The sequence below is a fragment of the Rattus rattus genome, chromosome 10 (genome assembly GCF_011064425.1).
Source record: "Rattus rattus isolate New Zealand chromosome 10, Rrattus_CSIRO_v1, whole genome shotgun sequence".
NCBI classification, from domain to species: domain Eukaryota; kingdom Metazoa; phylum Chordata; class Mammalia; order Rodentia; family Muridae; genus Rattus; species Rattus rattus.
In genome coordinates, this window is record NC_046163.1 from 55,242,085 (window position 1) to 55,262,869 (window position 20,785).

Below are 20,785 nucleotides of genomic sequence, written 5' to 3' on the forward strand. Positions count from 1 at the left end.
ACACTAAAAAGCTGTAACTGCTCTGACAATTTTCAGAAATTCAGGGGAATAATTTCAACACTATTCCATGAACATATAGGTTATTTATCTGTCATTAAAAACTGATTTGTAGGAATATAAAATGAAATAGTAGTGTTATGCAACTTGATTTTATTTACATTTTATATTTATTCACCACTCACTATAACTAACTTTTTTCCTTAAAGAAAATTAATCTAATGAGTAAAATAATGGATTAAGAAAAAGGCTGTGGAGATAGCTCTGTGATTAGGAGCACTTGACAACCTGAGTTCAAATTCCCAGCACCCACATAAAAAGTGGGTCACGACCGTGTGTGCCTGTGACATCAGCATCAGTAGCAGAGGCAAGCAGCTGGCCAGCCAGTTAAAGTCCTTGTCCCCAAAGGAATAAAGCAGAGAACAACAGAGGAAGACATGCATGTACTCCTCTGGCCCCCACATGCATGTGCAACAAAACACATGCACATACACACACACACGCGCACACAAATGCACACACACACAGTGCTTACCTCAAGTTAAAAAAAAATATCAAAGTCAAGGTTCAAATTCTGGCTTCACAAATGACAAGATTTAGGATCCTATCCAAGTTCATTTCTATGTACTGCATTTTTCTTATTTGTAAACAGCTTGCAGGTATTCCTCTCACTGGAAGTTACTGCCTGTTACCTGAACAAGTAACACTCCCAACTTATCCAAATATTTTATATTTCCTTTTGTCATGTAGTCTGCAATGGAATTCTGATGCTGCAAGCTATGCGATCAAGCCATCCTCAGTTGTTCTTACATCACTCTCCTTACACCCAGGGTACCACACTGCCTCCTACTGCGGTGATCAACTGGACCCCTCGTGTGTCCTCCTCAGTCTGTAATGCACATACATAAGCCCCAGAACATCAGCAGGGAATGTTCCTTGTTCAGTCGCATTGTGCTCCTTACAAAGTGGGTATGTGGCTTACTGTTTGTTGGCCGAACTGTACTTATTTTCCTCACTAACACTGAAAGAAAAAGGAAAGCTAGAACCTAAACCAAAATTGTATCATGTTTTCATTAAAATTAAAAATAAAAAATAGTCCAAATATTTGAACCATTTCACAAGGATATATATGTATATGTAAATACTTAAAATACCTTGATGAAAACTTATATTTTACGCTATAAAAAGGATTGCATACCTCTGAGTTATGAAACCCAGGTGTACTCAATGGCTTTCTTTCTTCCATTACTACTGCAGCAGAGTTGAGAGCCCAATCTTTTATGAGACCTTTATGCTTTTCTTTGATAATGGGCCTATTAAAATCCTGATTGTCATCTACTCCAAATACCTAGAAGGAAAAATGTGTTTCATAATGAAAATAAATGTGGGTACCAGATTAGTGTGTGAATATCAACAGCATCATTAGCAAATGAAGATATCCTAAATTAGGATATCCAAAACTCCAGAAACAAGGGAAACCTGTTTAATGACAGGGTGACTCCCAGGTGGACTGGACAGAAAGCCAGCAGCTGTAGATGTGACTATTGTATTTAACAGCAAAATTTTAAATATTTGAATTAAATATTCAAGATACTGCATTAGAGTTGTTTAAAGGATTTATGACACTAAACATTAAAATCATGGAAAGAGTCAAGAATACACTTCAGCACGTTTTCAGCTTGTTTCCTGTCTCCATTTTGGAGAAGCACATTAGAAAAGTAGAAACACACGCCTCTTTTTACTTGTTTTTACTAAAAATGGTTGTTTACGTATATAACTTGCATTCATACCTATAATTTCCTAAGGTTCCAAACAAATTTTATTGTATGATTTTCACACAGAGTATAGCAATTTGTCTGAAATGCAGGTTCTTGACCTGCTCACACAGATCAACTTTATCAAAAAAGTAAGTGACCATCAATGGTCAAGCTCAACACAGAGACCAATAGCCACGTGAATTTGTTTTCCATCAGGCAAGACCCCAGTGTTTGTCACTTTCTGGCACATGAAGGGACCTGGACACTAGACCTTGCAAACAGACTGGAGAAAAGCTGTAGTGATTATACTTAATATTTCGTTTTACTATTCAGTTTGAACTTGTTTCAACTAAATAGATGAATGTCCCCAAGTTTACTCATACACTTACTGTGCATGGGACATTGATTATTACAGTAGAAAATAAATCATTGAATTAGTAATCTGTAGAAATGACCTTTGGAACCTTCACTTTCCACAAACAAGGGCAGACCACTTTCAGTGGTGCACCTCTTTTCACACTGATACATGACTTTCTCATTTACATAGGCACTGTATTCATAGCTACATCGGGACACATGTAGCACAAAGGCTGTAGGATGGACATGCCTGCTACACCAACACACAGAAAAAGAAACCGACGGTCATAAAGTGATCTGATAAATTCTGAGATGTACATTAGTAAAACGGAGACCACATATCTACATTCAGTGAAATGGGGAAATTTTACCACTAGATGGCTTTACTGCTTAACTTAATTTAGAGACAAGTTTATTTTCTCTCAAGAATTTGGTTAGAATTATTATTGCTTTAAGTACAGGTTGCATATTACCAATTTTAAGATAAATAAGACCCTTAATAGCACATGGACACCAGGGTATAGATGGGAATATAGTTTCTTTGCCTCATCTTGCTAAACAAAAGTGAATGATGCAATTTCGGCAGTGCGGCAAAGAAGGTATGCCTGTGTTTTGTGACTTTACCCTGATTTATAAGGAAAGCAAACGCTAGCTGCTGAAGTGGCTTGTGCTTGTCTGTTACAAATGGCTCACTTCAAATTTACTGATTCAGTTTGTTATTTTTATATTACTAGAAAAATCTAACTCAAATTTGAAGGTTAAAAAAATAATTTATGTTCTGCATCACTGTGGCATGCCAATTTATAGTTTCTGATTTAGAGATATTTAAGTGTATCAGACATAAGTTTGGCTTCTTCAAATATATTCACCAGCGGTTTCCAACAAAGAATATGGTAAATCTCTTCAAAATATTTCTAATAAAAATGACTTGGTTATTATCTGGTTAATAGACTAGTATTTTGAAAAGGTAACAAATTATGCCCGAAATACTTCAGCTCTAATGGGAGCTGAAGACAACGAATAGTACAAATAGTAGCAATTTCCCACACATTCTCTATCAGAGACACACCTGTAACATACACTAGAGAACTGCTTATCAGAGACATACCTGTAACATACGCTAGAGAACTGCTTATCAGAGACATACCTGTAACATATGCTAGAGAACTGCCAATGATTTCTTTCCCATATAGGGCAGGAAGAATTCCAGTGTGACAAAAAGCTTTTAGGCTTCACATTTATGATTTAATTAATTTATTATTTTTAAGCAACTCATACTGTAATCCAGACTGACCTACATACTCACCACATTCCTCCTGCCTCAGCTTCACAAGAGCTGTAACTACAGGATAAATAAGCCACCGTGGCCAGCTTTTACAATATACTGAAAAAATTAAGGTAACAGTGGATAGTCCAGTTTAGCCTAGAATGCATTCATCTCTGTGTGCAAGCACAGACATTCACTTGTGACATCCTGCACGTGCAGAGTGTACAGCCAGGTACATTATCTGTATACTGAGGCATGCACATTTTCTGTACTTCTATAGTACCACACTCTGACATGTGATCTGATAACGGTCTAGCACTTGAGAGTGCTTCAGATACCAATATCAAATTGCAAGGTTTTCCATCTTTGATTCTAGATTTTGCTACTAGATTTCATCCATATGTATTTCATTCTTTATCACCTGATAGAAAGTGGCTTACCTGTCATCATCATCATCATGAATACCTCAGGGTACTTGCAGTTTGTTAGCCTTAACTACTTTCTTTTCTTCCCGCCCTCCTCTGACCTGATGTCAATCACAATTCCAAGTGTGTTCATAACAGAATCTGGCTCTCTCGTCTAGCCGGGACTTCGTTAGGTTGGCCTTGCACAGGGAAAAGGACAAACACCTGTCTAATCTGTATTTCTAAAATCTTCACAGAAGTTGGCTAGTCCATTTCTAACTCCCAGGACAGATGCAAAAGGAGCTCGTTAGGGTCTGACAGGTTACTGAGATGACTCATGGCTCTAAGGAGAGGAGTGACATTCACTGTGCTTGATCCAGGTAGATACCATCCCTACCTGAGGCAGCACCTGTGATCTCTCCCAGAGATTCTAGTGTTGGGGAAGAGGGCAGACCCTTTGCCTCACTACTGCATGTGCACCACACTGCTCTATGTCCTTTGAATACATTCTCAATCTTCACCTCAGAACAGGCACATACCACATTCCCTATAGAATTCACACCTATAGCTCAGTGGCTATTCTAAACACATTAAACAACTGGTTACTGGGCACAGTACTTATTAATGTAAGCGATAGGCCAGGTACTACAGGGTATTTAGAACTCATGTGACTTACTTCTTCTGTACTACCAAGGTCTAATACACACACACACACACACACACACACACACACACACGAATCAAAAAGAACAACCACACAGAAGTACATTATAAAAACCAAACTCCTGTGAATATCAGACTATAGTTTTAGATTCCAGTCTCACTTTTAAATGGCAAAAAAGAAAAACAAAAAACAATCCCTTCAGATATTGACAGACTGGTATATATAACACAAACGAATCCTTTGCTTTTGTTTTTTTTCCATTATCAAGTTATTATTGTCATTATTTAAAAGTCCAAATTACAGTGGCCTAAGCTTCACACCTTTCAATTCAAAATGGTACCAGTGGGGTTGGGGACTGGTTGTGCTCCATTTTAAAGAGCAGAGTCAAGTTTCATGGATGCTGTTATCACACCTATTAATAAACAGGTGCACAGATCAAAATTACACTTAGTAATACCAGATATAGGAGATCAGCTCACTGTACCAGGAGGCAGAGCCCAGTGTAAGAGGGAGAGGAGAAAACTATACCATAATTATAACAATACACATTTAGTCAAAATGATAATTTCATAGCAATAATACTTAATTTAGTGGCAGAGTGCATTGCTAACATAATGAGTTTTGGCACTAAAAAAAAAAGTCCTAATCAACTAAACTTGGAATTCATCTCCTCACATTTTAATCCTAACAAGGTGTGTCAAAGTTAAGTCACAACCTGAACTTTCTTTCCCCAAAGAAGGAGCAAGGCCCTGCTGGGTAAGATGAGTCGTGTCTCTATGAATTATATACCACGAGTACAAAATCCCACATCTTGCAGAAAACATTTAGCCACTCAAGAACTATGCTGAACTCTAGCAAACAGTCAAATAATTCAAGATGATCTAATACAGGAGTTTGTTTTTAAATTTATAGTATTTTCCCAAAAAATGTAACAACTTTTAAAAAGATAAGTAACTTAAAATTCAATGGAATAAATATAAGTGTGTAACGCTATGATTCTGATATTTCTAACTAACCTTTCAAATCTAAAATTTAGACAAAATTGTTACAAGAGTTCAGAAAGCAGTGAAGAGAGATTGTTTACCACTCACTGTACTACACATGTACAGATATAAATTTTTCTGTTTCTTTTTCATTTTTATTTCATGTACATTGTGTTTTGCCTGGATATTATGTCTCTATGAGGGTGCGGGATCCCTGGAACTTGTGGTACAGCTGTGAGCTGCCATGCGGGTGCTAGGAACTGAATCCAGGTCCTTTGGAAGAACAGTTAGCACTCTCAGCAGCTGAGCCACCTCTCCAGTCCCAACACAGACGCACTCTTGTTCACAGCATCATTACAATAGTCAAACATGGACTCAAACTCAACACCTGTCAGTGGACGAATAGATAAAAGTATCTACAATAGAGTGATTTATATTTCATGATTCAGTGACATAAAAGAATGAAGTGGCATTCCATGCCATAACATTGATGAATCTTCAAGATAACAGTAGCCAGTCATTAACGGCCACATATAGAATGACTCTGTTCATAGGGAATATCCAGACTAAGTAAATGCAAAGAGACAGAAAGCAGATAGTTAGTTGCTAAGGTGTCAGAACAATGGGAAAAGACGTAATTAAGTGCAATTTCTTTTTAGAGTGATCAACACATTCTGGAATTAGACAGGGTCATCATCACAGAACAGTACGAATGTATCACAGCTTCCAAGACACTTCCCAGATGACTTTCAACTGATCATCCTTCTGCTGCAGCTTACCAAGTACTGGAATTATAGGTGAATATTAACTGAACTGCACATTCTCAATGACTAAAATATCTAATTTTATGTTATGGGAATTCTACTTGTACTACACAACTATCGTTTCTTCGTGCTTCTTTCTGAATAAAACTAGTTTAAATTTTTTGTTTTCTGTCTTAACATTTAAGTTCTCTCTCTGCAACAGCCTTTCTTTCTCCTTTAGTGATATCTTAATCTGGCTACTCCTGCTCTTCACTTTCTGATTAAGACTGGCTTAGATATATATTTTTAAACTTTTTTTTATCTCTATTACAGAGTTAATTATAGATGCTGCAAAGTTAACTTTGCTGACAGTTAAATCTAATATTCATTGGGCGTGTTGAGGGCAGTTCCTTATAGTATGGAGTTTATAGTTCTTTCCCACGTAGGTAAATAAGGACAAAACTACAGGCTAATAAAGCAGTGATTAAGATGAAAATGCAACAAGATGATAGTGTCTACAGACTCTCGCAGACAGTTTAAAGATTTATTTATTTTTTATGTATATATCAGAATGTTGTAGCTGTCTCTAGACACACCGGAAGAGGGCATTAGATCCCAACACAGATGGTTCTGAGTCACCATGTAGTTGCTGGGAATTGAACTCAGGACCTCTGGAAGAACAGTCAGTGCTCTTAACTGCTGACTCTCCAGCCCCTGACAATTTTAACTATTTAAATTAAGTGACTAATTCTCTTTTGAAGAGATTTTAACCTGAGACATCCTCTTGGAAGCTACTGTAACATTTCCTTCAACATGTTACACTTCTCAAAGCATTCAACATATAACTTCATTTGTAAGTATATCCTACTAAACACATACCTCTTAAGACAAAGGATACAGAGTATTTCCAGTTTTAATAATCTTTTCCTCATACAAAGTATGGAACACTATCAACGATGGAGTAAGAAAGGAGATAAAACTATGTGGAAGTTAGTTAGACAAAGCTGCTTGAACATCTATCATGCATACTCAAACGTTAAGGAGGGAGCTACCGGTAACTGCACGTCTGTTTATTACTCTAGTCCTTTCCAAGTACTGCATATGCCTCAGTCTAGCTATTTTTGCCCTTTATTTTCTCTGTATTCATCCATCCATCAGTTCTTCAGACGTCTAAATCCAGTTCTCCAAGTTTGTTCTGGCAGAGCCTAGTATTAAGCTGGCCTGCCTGTGGCTTCTAGCTTTAACCAGATATCCTGAACTCTCAGCTCCCTTACTGTTCCAGTCACATGAAAATGGAATGACTCTTGTTTTCTTTGAAGCAATCTTGGTATCCGTTTTCTGGTTTATACAAATGAAGAATGGATAAGTTAGACATCAAGTTGCATAGTATCGTTCTTTTTTAATAGTCTTTGCTCTAAAATCTTGGGTTTCTCCACTCTGAAAATGATAATGTATTACAGTGCTCCTTGAAATGAAAAAACGATGCATATGATAATTTTAGACAACAACTAATGATCAGATTCTGTGAATGCCTCACTGCCTATTGCTTTCCTAAGTAGGCCTAGCTGTAGAAATGCCTTCTCTCTTGCACACTGACCCAGGCCAGGCCTGTCTCTTGTACTGTAATTTCTACCTTGGCTTTTTATTTAACCCCTTTAGTGCTGAAAGTATTTTCCAGGACTTGACAGACTTGGGTAGCGAGTCATATGTAGCAATGACTAATATAAAAAGTAGTAATTAAGAGATCTTCTTCATAAGCTATATGACAGACATCATGACAAGCTTCCTAGGTGTTTTTTGAATTCCTGTTAAACCTAAGAAAGTCTTAATTTATGGAATACATGACACTTAAGCTTAAAGAGGTCCATTTAACCCAAAAGAATAGTACATATAGTTATATATTTAATTCCAGATGCTTGCAAACAGCCATGTTCTTAACATCTGAACATATATATAACCATAAAATAATATTTTAATGGAAAAATATTACCCAACTGTGGAGTGAACTGACTAAGGCTTTTTAAGGCCTAGGCTTCTTTTTTAACAACGGTAAAAGTACTGCTTACATATAACACGTATCTCCAAGACTAAAGCTAGGCATTATGCAACTCTAACAGTAGAAAAATTAAACTCAGTAAATGTATGCTTACAAATTATACATGTATATCAGTGAGTGCATTGCAAATACTATAGAACAAATATTAAAATAAAAATAATACACTGAGAAATTAAAGGTGAAATAGTCATACTATTTTTGCCTGCACCCAGAGGGCTAGATGTTTGTCATTTTCTGATGGACCATTCTTGAAATTAGAATATTCTAAATGTTAATGAACATAGGACCCACGTGTTTACCTTGTTTTTATCAGACTCTGATTCAGTATGTCTGTACTAGCCACTTAGTGATAGCCATGTTGCTCACCTTGAGCATATTTTTAGTAACAAGAATTTAAACAAGAGATTAATGTTTGGTCGGGCTTAGGTTGCTATTTTCCAGGTGGTAAAATAAATAGCTCATTCTACTAAGGTCCACCATTTACTATCATAACAAATTGGGAAGTATTATATAAATCATACAACAATAACCATGTAAATAAACCAGTAACATCAAAGAAATATCTGAAATATAGACAAATTATTAGGACTGGGTTAAGCCTGAGTAAAATGAATAAAACATATAAAAACTGATTTTGTTCTGATTTCAACACAGAGAGTAGTGAAGAGAAACAAAGAGAATATGGGTAAAGTTAATCACAGCAAACACTTTCATTTGTTCCCAAAATGAATAGAAAACCAGTTAACATTTATATTCACGTTAATAGTTATAGAAATCTATTTCGTTGTTCAGTTTTAATAGAAATAAATACAAAATGACATTAGTTTTAAAGCCATTGAAATTTATATACCTTAAAAAGGCCCACGTAGTTTAAATGTAGAAGACTTAAAATTCAGGAAAATTCAGAATATAAGTAAAAATGAAAGTAGGAAACATTTTGTTCTTGCTATTAGTCTTTTAGGTCCCTAACAAAACCCTAAAGTCCCAACACCACCTACTGCATGAGAACATTTCACACCAGTTCTCCAATAAGGTCCAAGAGTTCAAACCCCCCCAACAACTACCATTATACTCAAATTTCAATTATTTACCTTGTCAATCATTTTTCTTGCTTCCACCTCCTCACTGTTGGGATTCTCTAACTCAATGGTATAAGTACCCTTGTCACTTTGGTCATCATCATTATCCTTTTCTGAAGAGGCAGAAGTAGCTTGATTTTTTAACATTATATCCATCTCCTGGCTTGGTCTGTGCCCAAGACTCCCTGAACTTCTTAATAATGCAGTTTGTAGGAAGGGTAGTGACACCGATGGCTCCTCTGATTTCTGTTTTAACAATTTCCCATGTGGAACACCATGCCCCCCTCTGTGATGCGTAGAGCTAGTCTGTAAAGACAAAGAAACCACTTTGGCATCTGCTGGTGGAGATTCTGCTTTTGCAAGTTTTGTATGTGGTGTTGAGAAAGTAGTTTCCTGACATAAGGTTCCTGAACTTTGAGTAAAAGAATGTGACCTTCTCTTTCTGGAATGATCTTCATCAAAGAATGCAATCATAAAAGCAGTTTGACTTACAGCAGCTTGGTCTTGATGCTTTTCAGCAGACTGGATCTTCTTCTTCTGCTCTGAGTGATGGCGCCGTAAATGTTCCTCCAGAGCTGCACGCTTGCCACAGCGCCTGTGCACCCCAGCATTCTCTGAGTCACTCTGGGTGCCATCATCATGTTTGTTTCCTGGACACAAGAAAGACATGATATAGTAAAGAAGAAAAAAAAATTCCATGTAGAAATCAGAAACACATACAAAAGTACCCTTCCCCTTCCGAAGACGAAGTTGTATGCCCTTTAGCATAACAGGCTTTGCGCAATGCCCTCAAATGCAACAGTTACAATTATATTTAACCAACACCAATAATGAGGCCCTTTCTAAACAACTGAGTTATTACTTTTCTTTCTAAATCTCAACTTTATAAAAGATTCATCAATCCCTTACAAGAATAAGCAATGTTCCATCACCTGTCATAGTTTACACTTCTAATGTTAATAAACATTAGTTCTGCCTCTCAATTGTAAACCTTTGGTAACAAAAACAAAACAAACAAAAAAACCCAAACAAACAAAAAACCTAAGACTTGGCTCAGACATTAAGAATCAACAAGGTTTCAACCCTATACAAAGAAGTACAGGCAACATAAGAGATGCCAACAGTGAGAAAAACAGTCTTCCCTAGGGAAGAGCACACCAACTATTACCCAATACCAACAATTGATTACCAAATACCAAATGGTCAGCCCTGTCTGAAAACATACAGACAAGCAAAACTATACAGACACAGCAGATTGCTTATATATTTAGGAATTATGCATGTAAGAACAAGTAATAAAAAAATGAGGAATAATTTAAAAGAGAGTGACAACAGGTTTATGGGAGGGTTTGTATGGAGGAAAGGTAATTGGGAAATAAAGTGATTATGATCTCATCAAGTAAAAGGAATCATATTCTAAAAGGCTGTTGTAACTGAAACATTAACCAGAACATGAATGTCATTTAAATGGAGTATATCTAAATTGTGATATTCAATAATTTTAAGAGTTCAGCATGTCAATAAAAAGATTTAAATTTTTAGCTTCTATTAATAAGAACCGATCTTTACAAATATTTTCCCATCCGAGGTTTCTAAACTCTAGCGGCTTCAATGATGCTGACATCCTACCAACTACAAAGACTTCTACCCCATCTTTCCATCTAATAAACTACACGGTGTAGATATAGGTAGATGTCGAATATTAAAGCATATTTGAATTTAGGAACACTGCCTCCCAACAAGATTTTTCTGTATCAGAACAAGAGTTTACTCTAGGCATGTGTGGTGGTTTGAATATGTTCGGCCAAGGGTGTGGCACTATTAGGAGATGTGGCCACGTTGGAAGAAGCAATGTCACTGTGCTGGTGGCTTGAGAACCTATTCTAACCACATGGGATCCAGTCTTCTAGCAGCCTTCAGATGAAGAGGGAAAACTCTCAACCCCTCCTGCACCATGCCTATCTGGACACCGCCATGCTCCCACCTTGATGATAACAGAGTCAACCTCTGAATCTGTAAGCCATCCCCGATTATAAGAGTCCTTATAAGAGTTGCCTTGGTTATGGTGTCTGTTCCCAGCAGTAAAACCCTAACTAAGGCAACATGATTTAGATGGAATTACTAATCAAGGATTAAAAAATTCTTTCAAGTTATAAATAAATAGTACATTGGAATGTACATTGACAGAACCAATTTTATAGAAATAATCGATTCTGAAACACTGCCAGGCTGTCTACTCTAAAGCGAACATCTGTTAATAGGAGAACAATCAGAAAGAAAAGGCTTTCTGTGTATGAGAGAATGAGAAGGCTGTCTCAGGGGAAGGATTTCTAACATGTATGCGCTTGTTCCTGGAAGCTACCAACAATGGTAAAAATGTAACACAAGAGAACTACCTAAAAAATGTAGTACATAAAAGAGGACAGACAAGGGAATGGTAGAACTGAATGACATCTTAAAAAAGGAAGAGAAACAGGGTGCACTAATATGGTAAAACTAAGGCAGATTAAAGTTATAGATTAACATAAAAATTAAATGAGATGAATATAAAAACTTCAATTTATTTACTTCCAAAAATACTATGAAAAGAAAATAATGTGCTTAATCAGTGGACTCTGTCACTGATAATTTAGGAATCATGGTAGTACATTGAAACCAAACAGAGGTAGAACTACTAGTTTAAAACGCATTTCAGTATAGCACTGTTTAAAACGTATTATGTTAGATAAATTGAATAGGAATTCAGTTTCTTAAGGTTCAAAAGAATGAACTCTAATATTTCCTGTACAGTAAGACCAAATAAACTTACACTCAGAATTTTAATGAAAACACCAGTTTCGTCTCTTTCCTGTTTCTAATCTGTTGGAGATTAGTCATTTTCTTTCTTATAAAATTATGAATTAGTCCTCCTAATGCTCTGTGTATTACGCCAGGGGAAAAGGTGCGGCATTTTAGGTCAGAGTTGCAATCTTATGTTTCTCTTCATCAAAAAAGACCACAAGGAGATGCTCAACGTGCTTCCTAACCCCTCTGCTGACCACTAACCATGCCTAGAGATAGAGATCCACTTACTGTCCCTCTGATTAGCCTTGCTGTACTTTGTAAGCAGGTGTAAAGGAAGCTGCAACTCTCCTAAAGGGTGAAAGTGTATGGGCTTTGTGAACATTATTTTCCTCACTGTCCCAAAGCGCGTGCACTTTACTCTTGTAGGAGCAAGGCATCTATCTATCTATCTATCTATCTATCTATCTATCTATCTATCTATCTATCTATCTATCTATCTATCATCTATCTATCTACCTATCATCTATTTACCTACCTACTTATTTCTATCCCATATCAATTGATTTTCATAACTGCCAAAAGTCCAAGTCTTAGCAATCGTTACTGACTACTATCTACTTCCATTTATCACAATCTGAATGCACCCTTTCATAAGCTAGTGGGAAACTTATCTATTGATAGCAGCTCTGAATTTTGAAGAAAATGAAATGTAATTTATAAATAAGTATGAAGAAATAAATAGTATGGCTTTATTTGGGATTCAAAATGAGTTAGTGCTGTGAAAGGGTTTTCTTGGATGGCTTTCAAAATAGGCTAATGCCAAATATGAAAGAATTCAAGGTCAATAGTGATTAGATAAAAAGATATTCTGACCAGTTTAAAGACAATGTTCATATGGATATTAATGATTCTACTTTTAATTAGGCTCAACTAGGTCCTGGTGAGGAGCTGAGAATATTCTAAGATGATGGCTTAAGAATAACTGTCAACAATTAACTGCTATAAAAGGATTTTCAAAGATTTTTCTAAGTATTATTTTATGTCTGAGTATTTTGCCTGCATGCATGTAAGTTCACCCTGTGAGTGCCTGGTACCTTAAGAAGTCACAAGAGGACACTGGATCCCCTCTTTAGGGATAGTGTGGAGCTACCATATGGGTGCTGGAAATTAAACCTGGGTCCTAACTGCTAAGTTACCTCTTCAGCCCCTTAACAGAGATTTTTTTTAAATGGTATCTTCCTAAAGGATCTTTTCAATTCGTCCTTCATCTATTTAGTAAGTATCTGAGTTTAAAGAAGACTCATTTTCATGGCATATATTACTTTTAATATACTACTAGCGTATCACTATTTTTCATCAAATCTACAAATTTGTCATCAAATGACCGTTACATTAACAGTCATTTTACATATGCTACCTTTAACCTTTGCATGTGTATGATTCAATTATGATATACATATCATCTAGTAGGAGTACATACATCACAACCAGAACTCAATTGCCTTTCCACCAGGTGACTGCTGATCACTATAATTAAAGTCAGAGCCAGTCCTGTCATGAAGAATGAAGTCACTAGATAACATATGCTGAAGTCCCAGATGAAGGGTTAAGGAACAGAGTAGACTACATGGTCCCTGACCCCAAAAAGCAGTTTTAAAATAGAATTAATCATCTCCCCATAAAAGCCACACAACTGTCAAATTCCCAATCAGTTGTTCAAAACCATTCCCTTATTGATAGCATATTAAACACAGGTCAGAGTAACACAAATTCCAAAATAAATTCAATTCACAAACCAGTGGAAAGAAAGCTCATTAATTGTTAAAACCAATGTACATTCAATGACTGTAGCCAAGTGTTGAATAAAGTATATACAGTAGCTAATATTACTACATGATTAATGTCCACAATGTACATCAAATTACAATTGATAGCACAAAATTTACACTAGAATTGTAAACACCTAGTAAATATATCTAAACTGAAAGCATCTGTTTTATGAGAAGCTTCTGCAAACGGCTTATAGTTTAAAGTACTCCATCAGTAATGTGACTTTCTGGAGTCAACAGAACTTTCAGCCCATACTAGGTAGCTTAATTTTGTTTTCAAAACCTTGATATGATTCTGTACTGAAAGCATGATACAGAGAAGAGGAACTGTACAGACCCTTTCTTTAAATCAAGAAAATGATGGGGATTATTTTCTGGGAAATTCTGCTTTGTATAATTAATAGATGTCATATTTTTGCAGGTAAAGATATTAAATGACATAAGTTACCTGCCATCCCCAAATTAATGTGCTTTTGTCAAGAAAACAAAGAAAGGCTAATATGAATGAGAAATCTGGACAGTGTTGCTTGTTTTGAGCTTGAAAATTAAATGTGAATTTTGAAAAAGATATTTCCAGTGTATAACTAAGGAGCAGCCGCCTGTCTGGTAACTTGGGACATGATGGGGATCTCTGAAGGTCACCTTACCTTTCAGCCTCCTTAAGTACACAGGGGCGTCACTCTGAATGCTCTTGGAATCCTCTTCTGCTCTTTCCCACACCATCTGAGGAGGGTTGTTTTGCGCCAGCCAGTCAGCTACTTTATTTTCGGGTGCCATCATTCCTGTCTGAATTCCTGGCAAGTCTTGAGTTCCTGGAGAGGCCTTCTTTGACTTGTGGCGCTGGTCAGAAGCGAATTTTGTCACATGGTCTCTAATGGTTACTTTTCCTGGCGTACTGTCATCGAACTCAATGGTAAATGAAGCGTGCCCTGCACCTGCTGTATGGGAACTTGGTGTGTCCTTTGTTGGAATCTCATGAATAGTGCTCTCTGCTATTTGTGATGGCGGTTGAAATTCTTTTGTGGGAATTTCAAAATAACTTGGTTCCCTACAGAAAGGAAAGAGTGCTTCTTCACTTGCAGCTGCAGACTGTTCCTCCAGCTGCTTGGCTTCCATGCTGCACCCTAATGAGAAAAAGGAGAGAGAATTCAAAATATTTGGGAGCCTGTAGCCCAAGGGTCATTGGTAATGACTATTAGTATTCTGAGAATCAGAAGGCAGGTAACAGTCTGGATGAAGACAACTGCACTTGTATGACAGACAGAAGTCACGGGCATGAAAAGGTCTGAATGATCCAGTACCACCAGGAGATGCAAGGTGAATAGCAGCAATGCAAACAAACAAACAAACAAAAAGGGCAGGAAAAATCATCAAGGTGAGAAAGAGTTAATGTATAGGTGGAGATATTCCACACACACACACACACACACACACACACACACACACACACACACACACACAAATTTGATATTTGAACCATTTGAGAATAAGTGTAGGGCTGTAACAGTGGAGAGGTAGTCAAGTGAAGATGGAGATATGAAATAAATACATAAGCAATGCTTTGGAATCAACAATTCCACTTACCAGTCTCAATTACAATGTTCAGACACCCGACTCTAGGACAAAACTGATACTATGGAAGCTTGGGAGATGACACACATTACTTGGTAAAGTGGTTAGTGATAAAATATGTGGCTTGCTTGCAGCATGGCCTTCCAAGCAGCAGTATGAAAGGAACAATGCATAAACAAAATTCTGTTGTCAGCCAGGAGGTCTGGAGGAAACCTAGTTTACATCTCTGATTAGCAGAATATGCACCACTGCCCAAGGAACATGGGTGAAAGCTGAGTCACACACAGTAAGTGGCAAGGGGGGCAGACAAATACGGAACACTGTGACAACCCCTCCATTGCTTAAGACATTGCACAGAGGTGTGAGAAGAGGCTTTTAAACAGGAGTTCTTAGGTAGTACAGATGTACAAGAAGGAAGGTGAAGACTAAGCTGGCCTTTGGTTGAGAAAACATCTATTCCCAAGATAACCTAAAATCATAAAACAATTAAAGTGAAATAAATATCCCTAAGGTTCAAATATCACCTGTATTCTAAGCAGATTCATAGTAACTCAATTACAATTTACTGGGGAGAAAAGGTAATACAAGCAAACTGAGCTGTTTTCAAACATTTTTTAATTACACAAAGTATTTAGTCTTCTGAAATATCTTCAAAATATTACATCTCTGTACAATTATTGGGTGCTGCAATTGATGTCATTAGCATAGATTAGATATGAAAGTATAAAAGAACTTTTGTTACAGAGAAATGAGAGCAGTAGTTCTGTCATTGACTATGTGGGGTAGAGTATAGAAGATGTAAGACATACAGGGTAATAGAGGATCTAAGGCTCCATTACTAAAAGAGTAATAATCACAATAGCCACACTCATACTGTCAAAAAATGTACACAAAAGGCTGAGAATATTTAAGAATAAAAATACAGAAAGTAAAAATTATTCTTTTCAAAATTATCACCATTGGGTTTATCAATGAAAAGTGAAGTATCTCAGAGAAGTTGTTAGAGCAAGCACAGAGGTAAGATGAAAATCAAGAGCAGATGACTGACCTTGAAAACAGTATCCCAGGGTCACTCAGTATCCGGGGCCTGAGAGGGTCAGGCTCTGGAGAACACTACTATAAGGTGTCATTGCTCAATAACTTAACAGTGATCATTCTCAGTAATAAAGAAAAACTTAAAGTTGTTCTTAGCTTTCTCTAAGGAGGTAGTGATAGAGATATTATATTCTTTAACGATTTATGACAAATGATTTAACTTTTCAATAACTCAGTTATAAAATTAAAGTAAAATTATGTGGAAATTTTAGTATGTAGACAGAGATTTATTTCTCCTGAAGACAACATCATGAGAAATGTTGTCCTTTTGAAATTCATCGCAGAATAATGGCTAAGGAATTTTAATATAATGTTAGGAAAGTTAAACAGCTTTCTTCTCTCACAACACTGACAGAACATACTCTGGTGTTCATGAATTTGACGTTAATTTCTATTCACATCTATTTTATTTAAACTAAATTAAACTATAGGACCTTGTATTTGTATTAATATTTTATAATTAACCTCAATTATCAAAAATTTAGTAACTAAGCTAGAATTGATTCTATATGCATAAACTAGAAGATATTAACAGCTAACAATCTATATTTTCCTGGTTTTGTTTTGCTTATTTATTTATTTTGAGATAGGGCTTATGTAGCCCAGGTTGGCTCACTTACTCTGTCTGTCTGTCTGTCTGTCTATATTTGAGAGACAGAGGGTTTCACTATGGTTTTACTTATGGTTTCTAATGGTTCCTTTTCCTGACATAAAGTCATCAGATTCAGTGGTAAATGAAGCATGCCCCACATCTGCTGTATGAGACCTTGGTGTGTTTTCTTAGGAATCTCATGAATAGTACTGTCTTTGGTAAGGAAACTAACATCACTCTGTGTCTCAACTATCTATTATAAAAGCAGTGGCAGCTATCTTTAGCTCTTGCCATGATGAGGAGATCCAATCAAAGCATGTGGAAGAGATGACCAAAGTAAGACTGCTACTCTGTCACCAGTCATATACATGCACCACTGGACCTCACACACTATGTGCCTCAGAGTTTTAACGTTGTATGAGGGCAAATGATACATTTACTTAATGGCTCCTTAATTTCAGAATACTGCAAGAGCTAAATTGACCTGTGGTTATATCCACCCCCCTGCCCCCCATATCAGGTAATTAGCTCTATTACAAAATGAAGTCAGGATATATGGAACTTAAAGTAAGGAATTTAGAGTTCAGCCAAGATTTATGCAAAAATAGTCAATGAAACAGTATTACATATATCATTTAGTAATTTACGCCATAAATATTGAGGGAGAAGAGGAGGCAGGAATTAAGCACAATTTCTGTCGGGGTACAAAGGGAGATAATACTGAAATAATAAGATGCATCAAGATGTACAAAGTACATCAGGGATCAAAAAGTTCAAATTCTACTTGGCATGCAAAACAAAGCCACTGTAGTTGTATCTGAACTGAAGATCAGTTCATATTTGCTATGTAAAGTTTACAGTAATGAAGTCGAAATTTGAATTTAGAAGTTAAATTATGACTCAGCAGTGGAAAGACAAAAAGTAGGTAGAAGAAAATAAAAAATAAAGCAGATATTAATAATTGACTTCTGCTATCCTTTTCCTGTTTCTCCTTTTTTTTTCCCCCCCGGAGCTGGGGACCGAACCCAGGGCCTTGCGCTTCCTAGGCAAGCGCTCTACCACTGAGCTAAATCCCCAACCCATGTTTCTCCTTTCTAAAGAAACTTTTTCCTAAAAGAACTTCAGAAGCTTCTAGTATCGCTTTTCTGTACCACTGCTCATATGCCCTGGGGACAAATAGCTCCACACCATGCTTCGAGGGGAGCAGGGTTTTATAGTGATAATATCATTTGCATTGCCAGAGACTGGTTAGAACAGCAAGTGACCTTCTGAATCTGTGAGAAGCTAGTAAGAGACGTGTTGAAGATTTTTGGGAAAGGTTTTCTTTCAAATCCCAGGATGTCTTCTGTATACAGCTTTTGTTCTTTTTTGCTGGTTTGTTCAAAAACTGCATAACTTTGGATGCTGGTGAAAGCAGCTTAAATGTGAGGGTGACTGCATCAGTGTGTAAGTACTGTGGATACCAAGACAGAGGCTGCAAGACTAGCTAGCAATCCTGTCTGTTGCACTGAACAACCACAAGAGGAATCAAGTACACACCTTTCCTACTTAGTATCAGGTAGCAGTTCTGTCATTTACATGACACGAAATATTAAATAATATAAAGGAAATGCAATGGGGATGAAACAAGACAGCTGTGAAGGAGAGTCATTTGCAATGTTCAGCATCATAGAACCTATTGATTATTGACAGCTTTTTTAGACTTGTACGCTGGTCTAGGTAGACTATGTTAAAGGATAGAATTTTTATAATTCTCCAGCTAACAAAACTGTCCTGCTTACTTTGTGTAAATAAAGTCAAAGAAAACTTGAAAGAGTTTTGACAGGGATTGTCTTTGCCTCAGTCATATATAATGAGTCTTCCAAACTGATCCTTGGTGTCTGTACTGAATTCCTCCAGTTTTTGATCTTTATCTGCTGTTACTAAACAAACTGGCTGCTCCATCCTTCAGCTATGATGTCTTTTCAACAACTTCATGTGACAAGATCTCCATTTATCCTGGAAATCTTGATTTTTCTGGATACTGATCATCAAACACTGAAGTACACCACTAAGAACAGAATATGTTCCTTAGTTACTAACGTGAGGCTCTAAGCCATAACTGAGCCTGACCTTTGGCTGCTGAACTCGGAATCATACTGCTATCTTATCTCAATAAAATGGGTCTTTAACAAACTTATAACTTTGTATCATATTTCTGAATGTAACAGAATTTTTTTATTTTATAATGAATAAAGTAAGAACATGGAGCTCATATGTACCTACTTTTATAAATTCAACTTAATAATCACTTTAAAATACTTAAAATGTCCTGTTAATGCTATTAACCTGCATTTTTTTTAACAATTTCATAAACAATTTCATAAGGAAAAATGTAACAAGGTTTTGTATTATATACACATTGTACTTATTAGTATTTTACGCAAGACTCATAATACACTACAAGAGCAAAGCCATTTTAAGAATGAAGTTATGGGATAGAACATTTTTCAGAGTACAGTGACTTTTGTTTAGATTGAATACTTGCCCAATATGAATCTGATGTCGCAGCATTGAGGTATTTTTACCTGAAGTCGCAGGTTCTTGACTCTTCCCCTCAGGCTTGCCATTGGCCTTGAAAGCTCTTTGTTCGTCCACCTCCTCATCTCCCCACCATGAAGGCTGTCCATATAATGGAGTGCCTCGGGGCATAGCAGAAACATCTAAGAAGTGAGTTAAAAAAGATCTTTCTAAAGCACATGAAACAAGGGAATATATGTTATGTGATGCTAAGTTTACTTAGTTGATAAAAGTACTCTGCTTCAGTAGTGTAGCCTTTGCGCTTGAACCTAGACAGAACTGGACACGACTAAGTGACTGAGAACTGAGACACACTGGCAATGACTGAGTAAAGCTATGTGTGACAGCAGCTTTTTATTAAGTGTTAGAGGGCTTTCTGATGTGACTGAGATCTGTGACTGTAAAAAATGAGCATTTAGTATCTAGACACAAGTGTCTTAGGTAGAAGAATTTTGTTGGAATTATACAGTAATTACCAAGGGAATAATAAAAACAGTCTGATCAGGATTGTCATTAAGTCTAAATATATAAAAGACGAAGCTAAAGCAAATTTTGGCATGAGAAACGACACGGGGTATTAGACACTAACTACACTTGTGCTCACTCATGTTAGCAAGCTCTAGTTTCAGTAGATGCACTGCATCAGTCTGTCGGCAGCTGTTACTTGAAGGGATTGTGTATGTGAAGCATCTTTGTAATTATTAACACTAAGCATTGGATGATATATGGATGGATGATGCAGTATTATTAAAATTTCCCTTTTTGCAGACTGGAGAGACAGCTCAGAGGGTAAGAACACTGACTACTCTTCCAGAGGTCCTGAGTTCAATTCCCAGCAACCACATGGTGCATGTAACCATGTACTGGGATCTGATACCTTCTTCCGGCATGCAGGTATATATACAAACAGCGCTAATATACATAAAATAAAGAAATGATCTTTAAAAAATTTCCCTTTTATTTTATTTATAATTCAGAGAAATATAGATAATATAAAATAATAAGCTACAGATTTAACCTATTATTTTCTTCAAATATTAAAACTAC

General features: G+C 36.5%; 1 protein-coding gene across 11 annotated transcripts in view; it reads right to left on the bottom strand.

Annotated features, from left to right (window-relative positions):
• The window catches only part of Cep170 (centrosomal protein 170), an 81,734-nt gene that overhangs the window by 29,818 nt on the left and 31,131 nt on the right, over positions 1-20,785 (bottom strand). For 4 of the 11 annotated variants that reach the window (XM_032915093.1, XM_032915090.1, XM_032915094.1 and 1 more), the window contains exons 7-10: positions 19,747-19,881; positions 14,568-15,044; positions 9,320-9,957; positions 1,196-1,345 (exon numbers count right to left, since the gene is read on the bottom strand). In XM_032915093.1, the coding sequence (XP_032770984.1) occupies positions 1,196-1,345; positions 9,320-9,957; positions 14,568-15,044; positions 19,747-19,881 (1,400 nt within the window). The remainder of the gene's footprint in view (positions 1-1,195; positions 1,346-9,319; positions 9,958-14,567; positions 15,045-19,746; positions 19,882-20,785) is intronic. The other 7 variants (XM_032915099.1, XM_032915097.1, XM_032915098.1 and 4 more) reach the window with 3 other exon arrangements.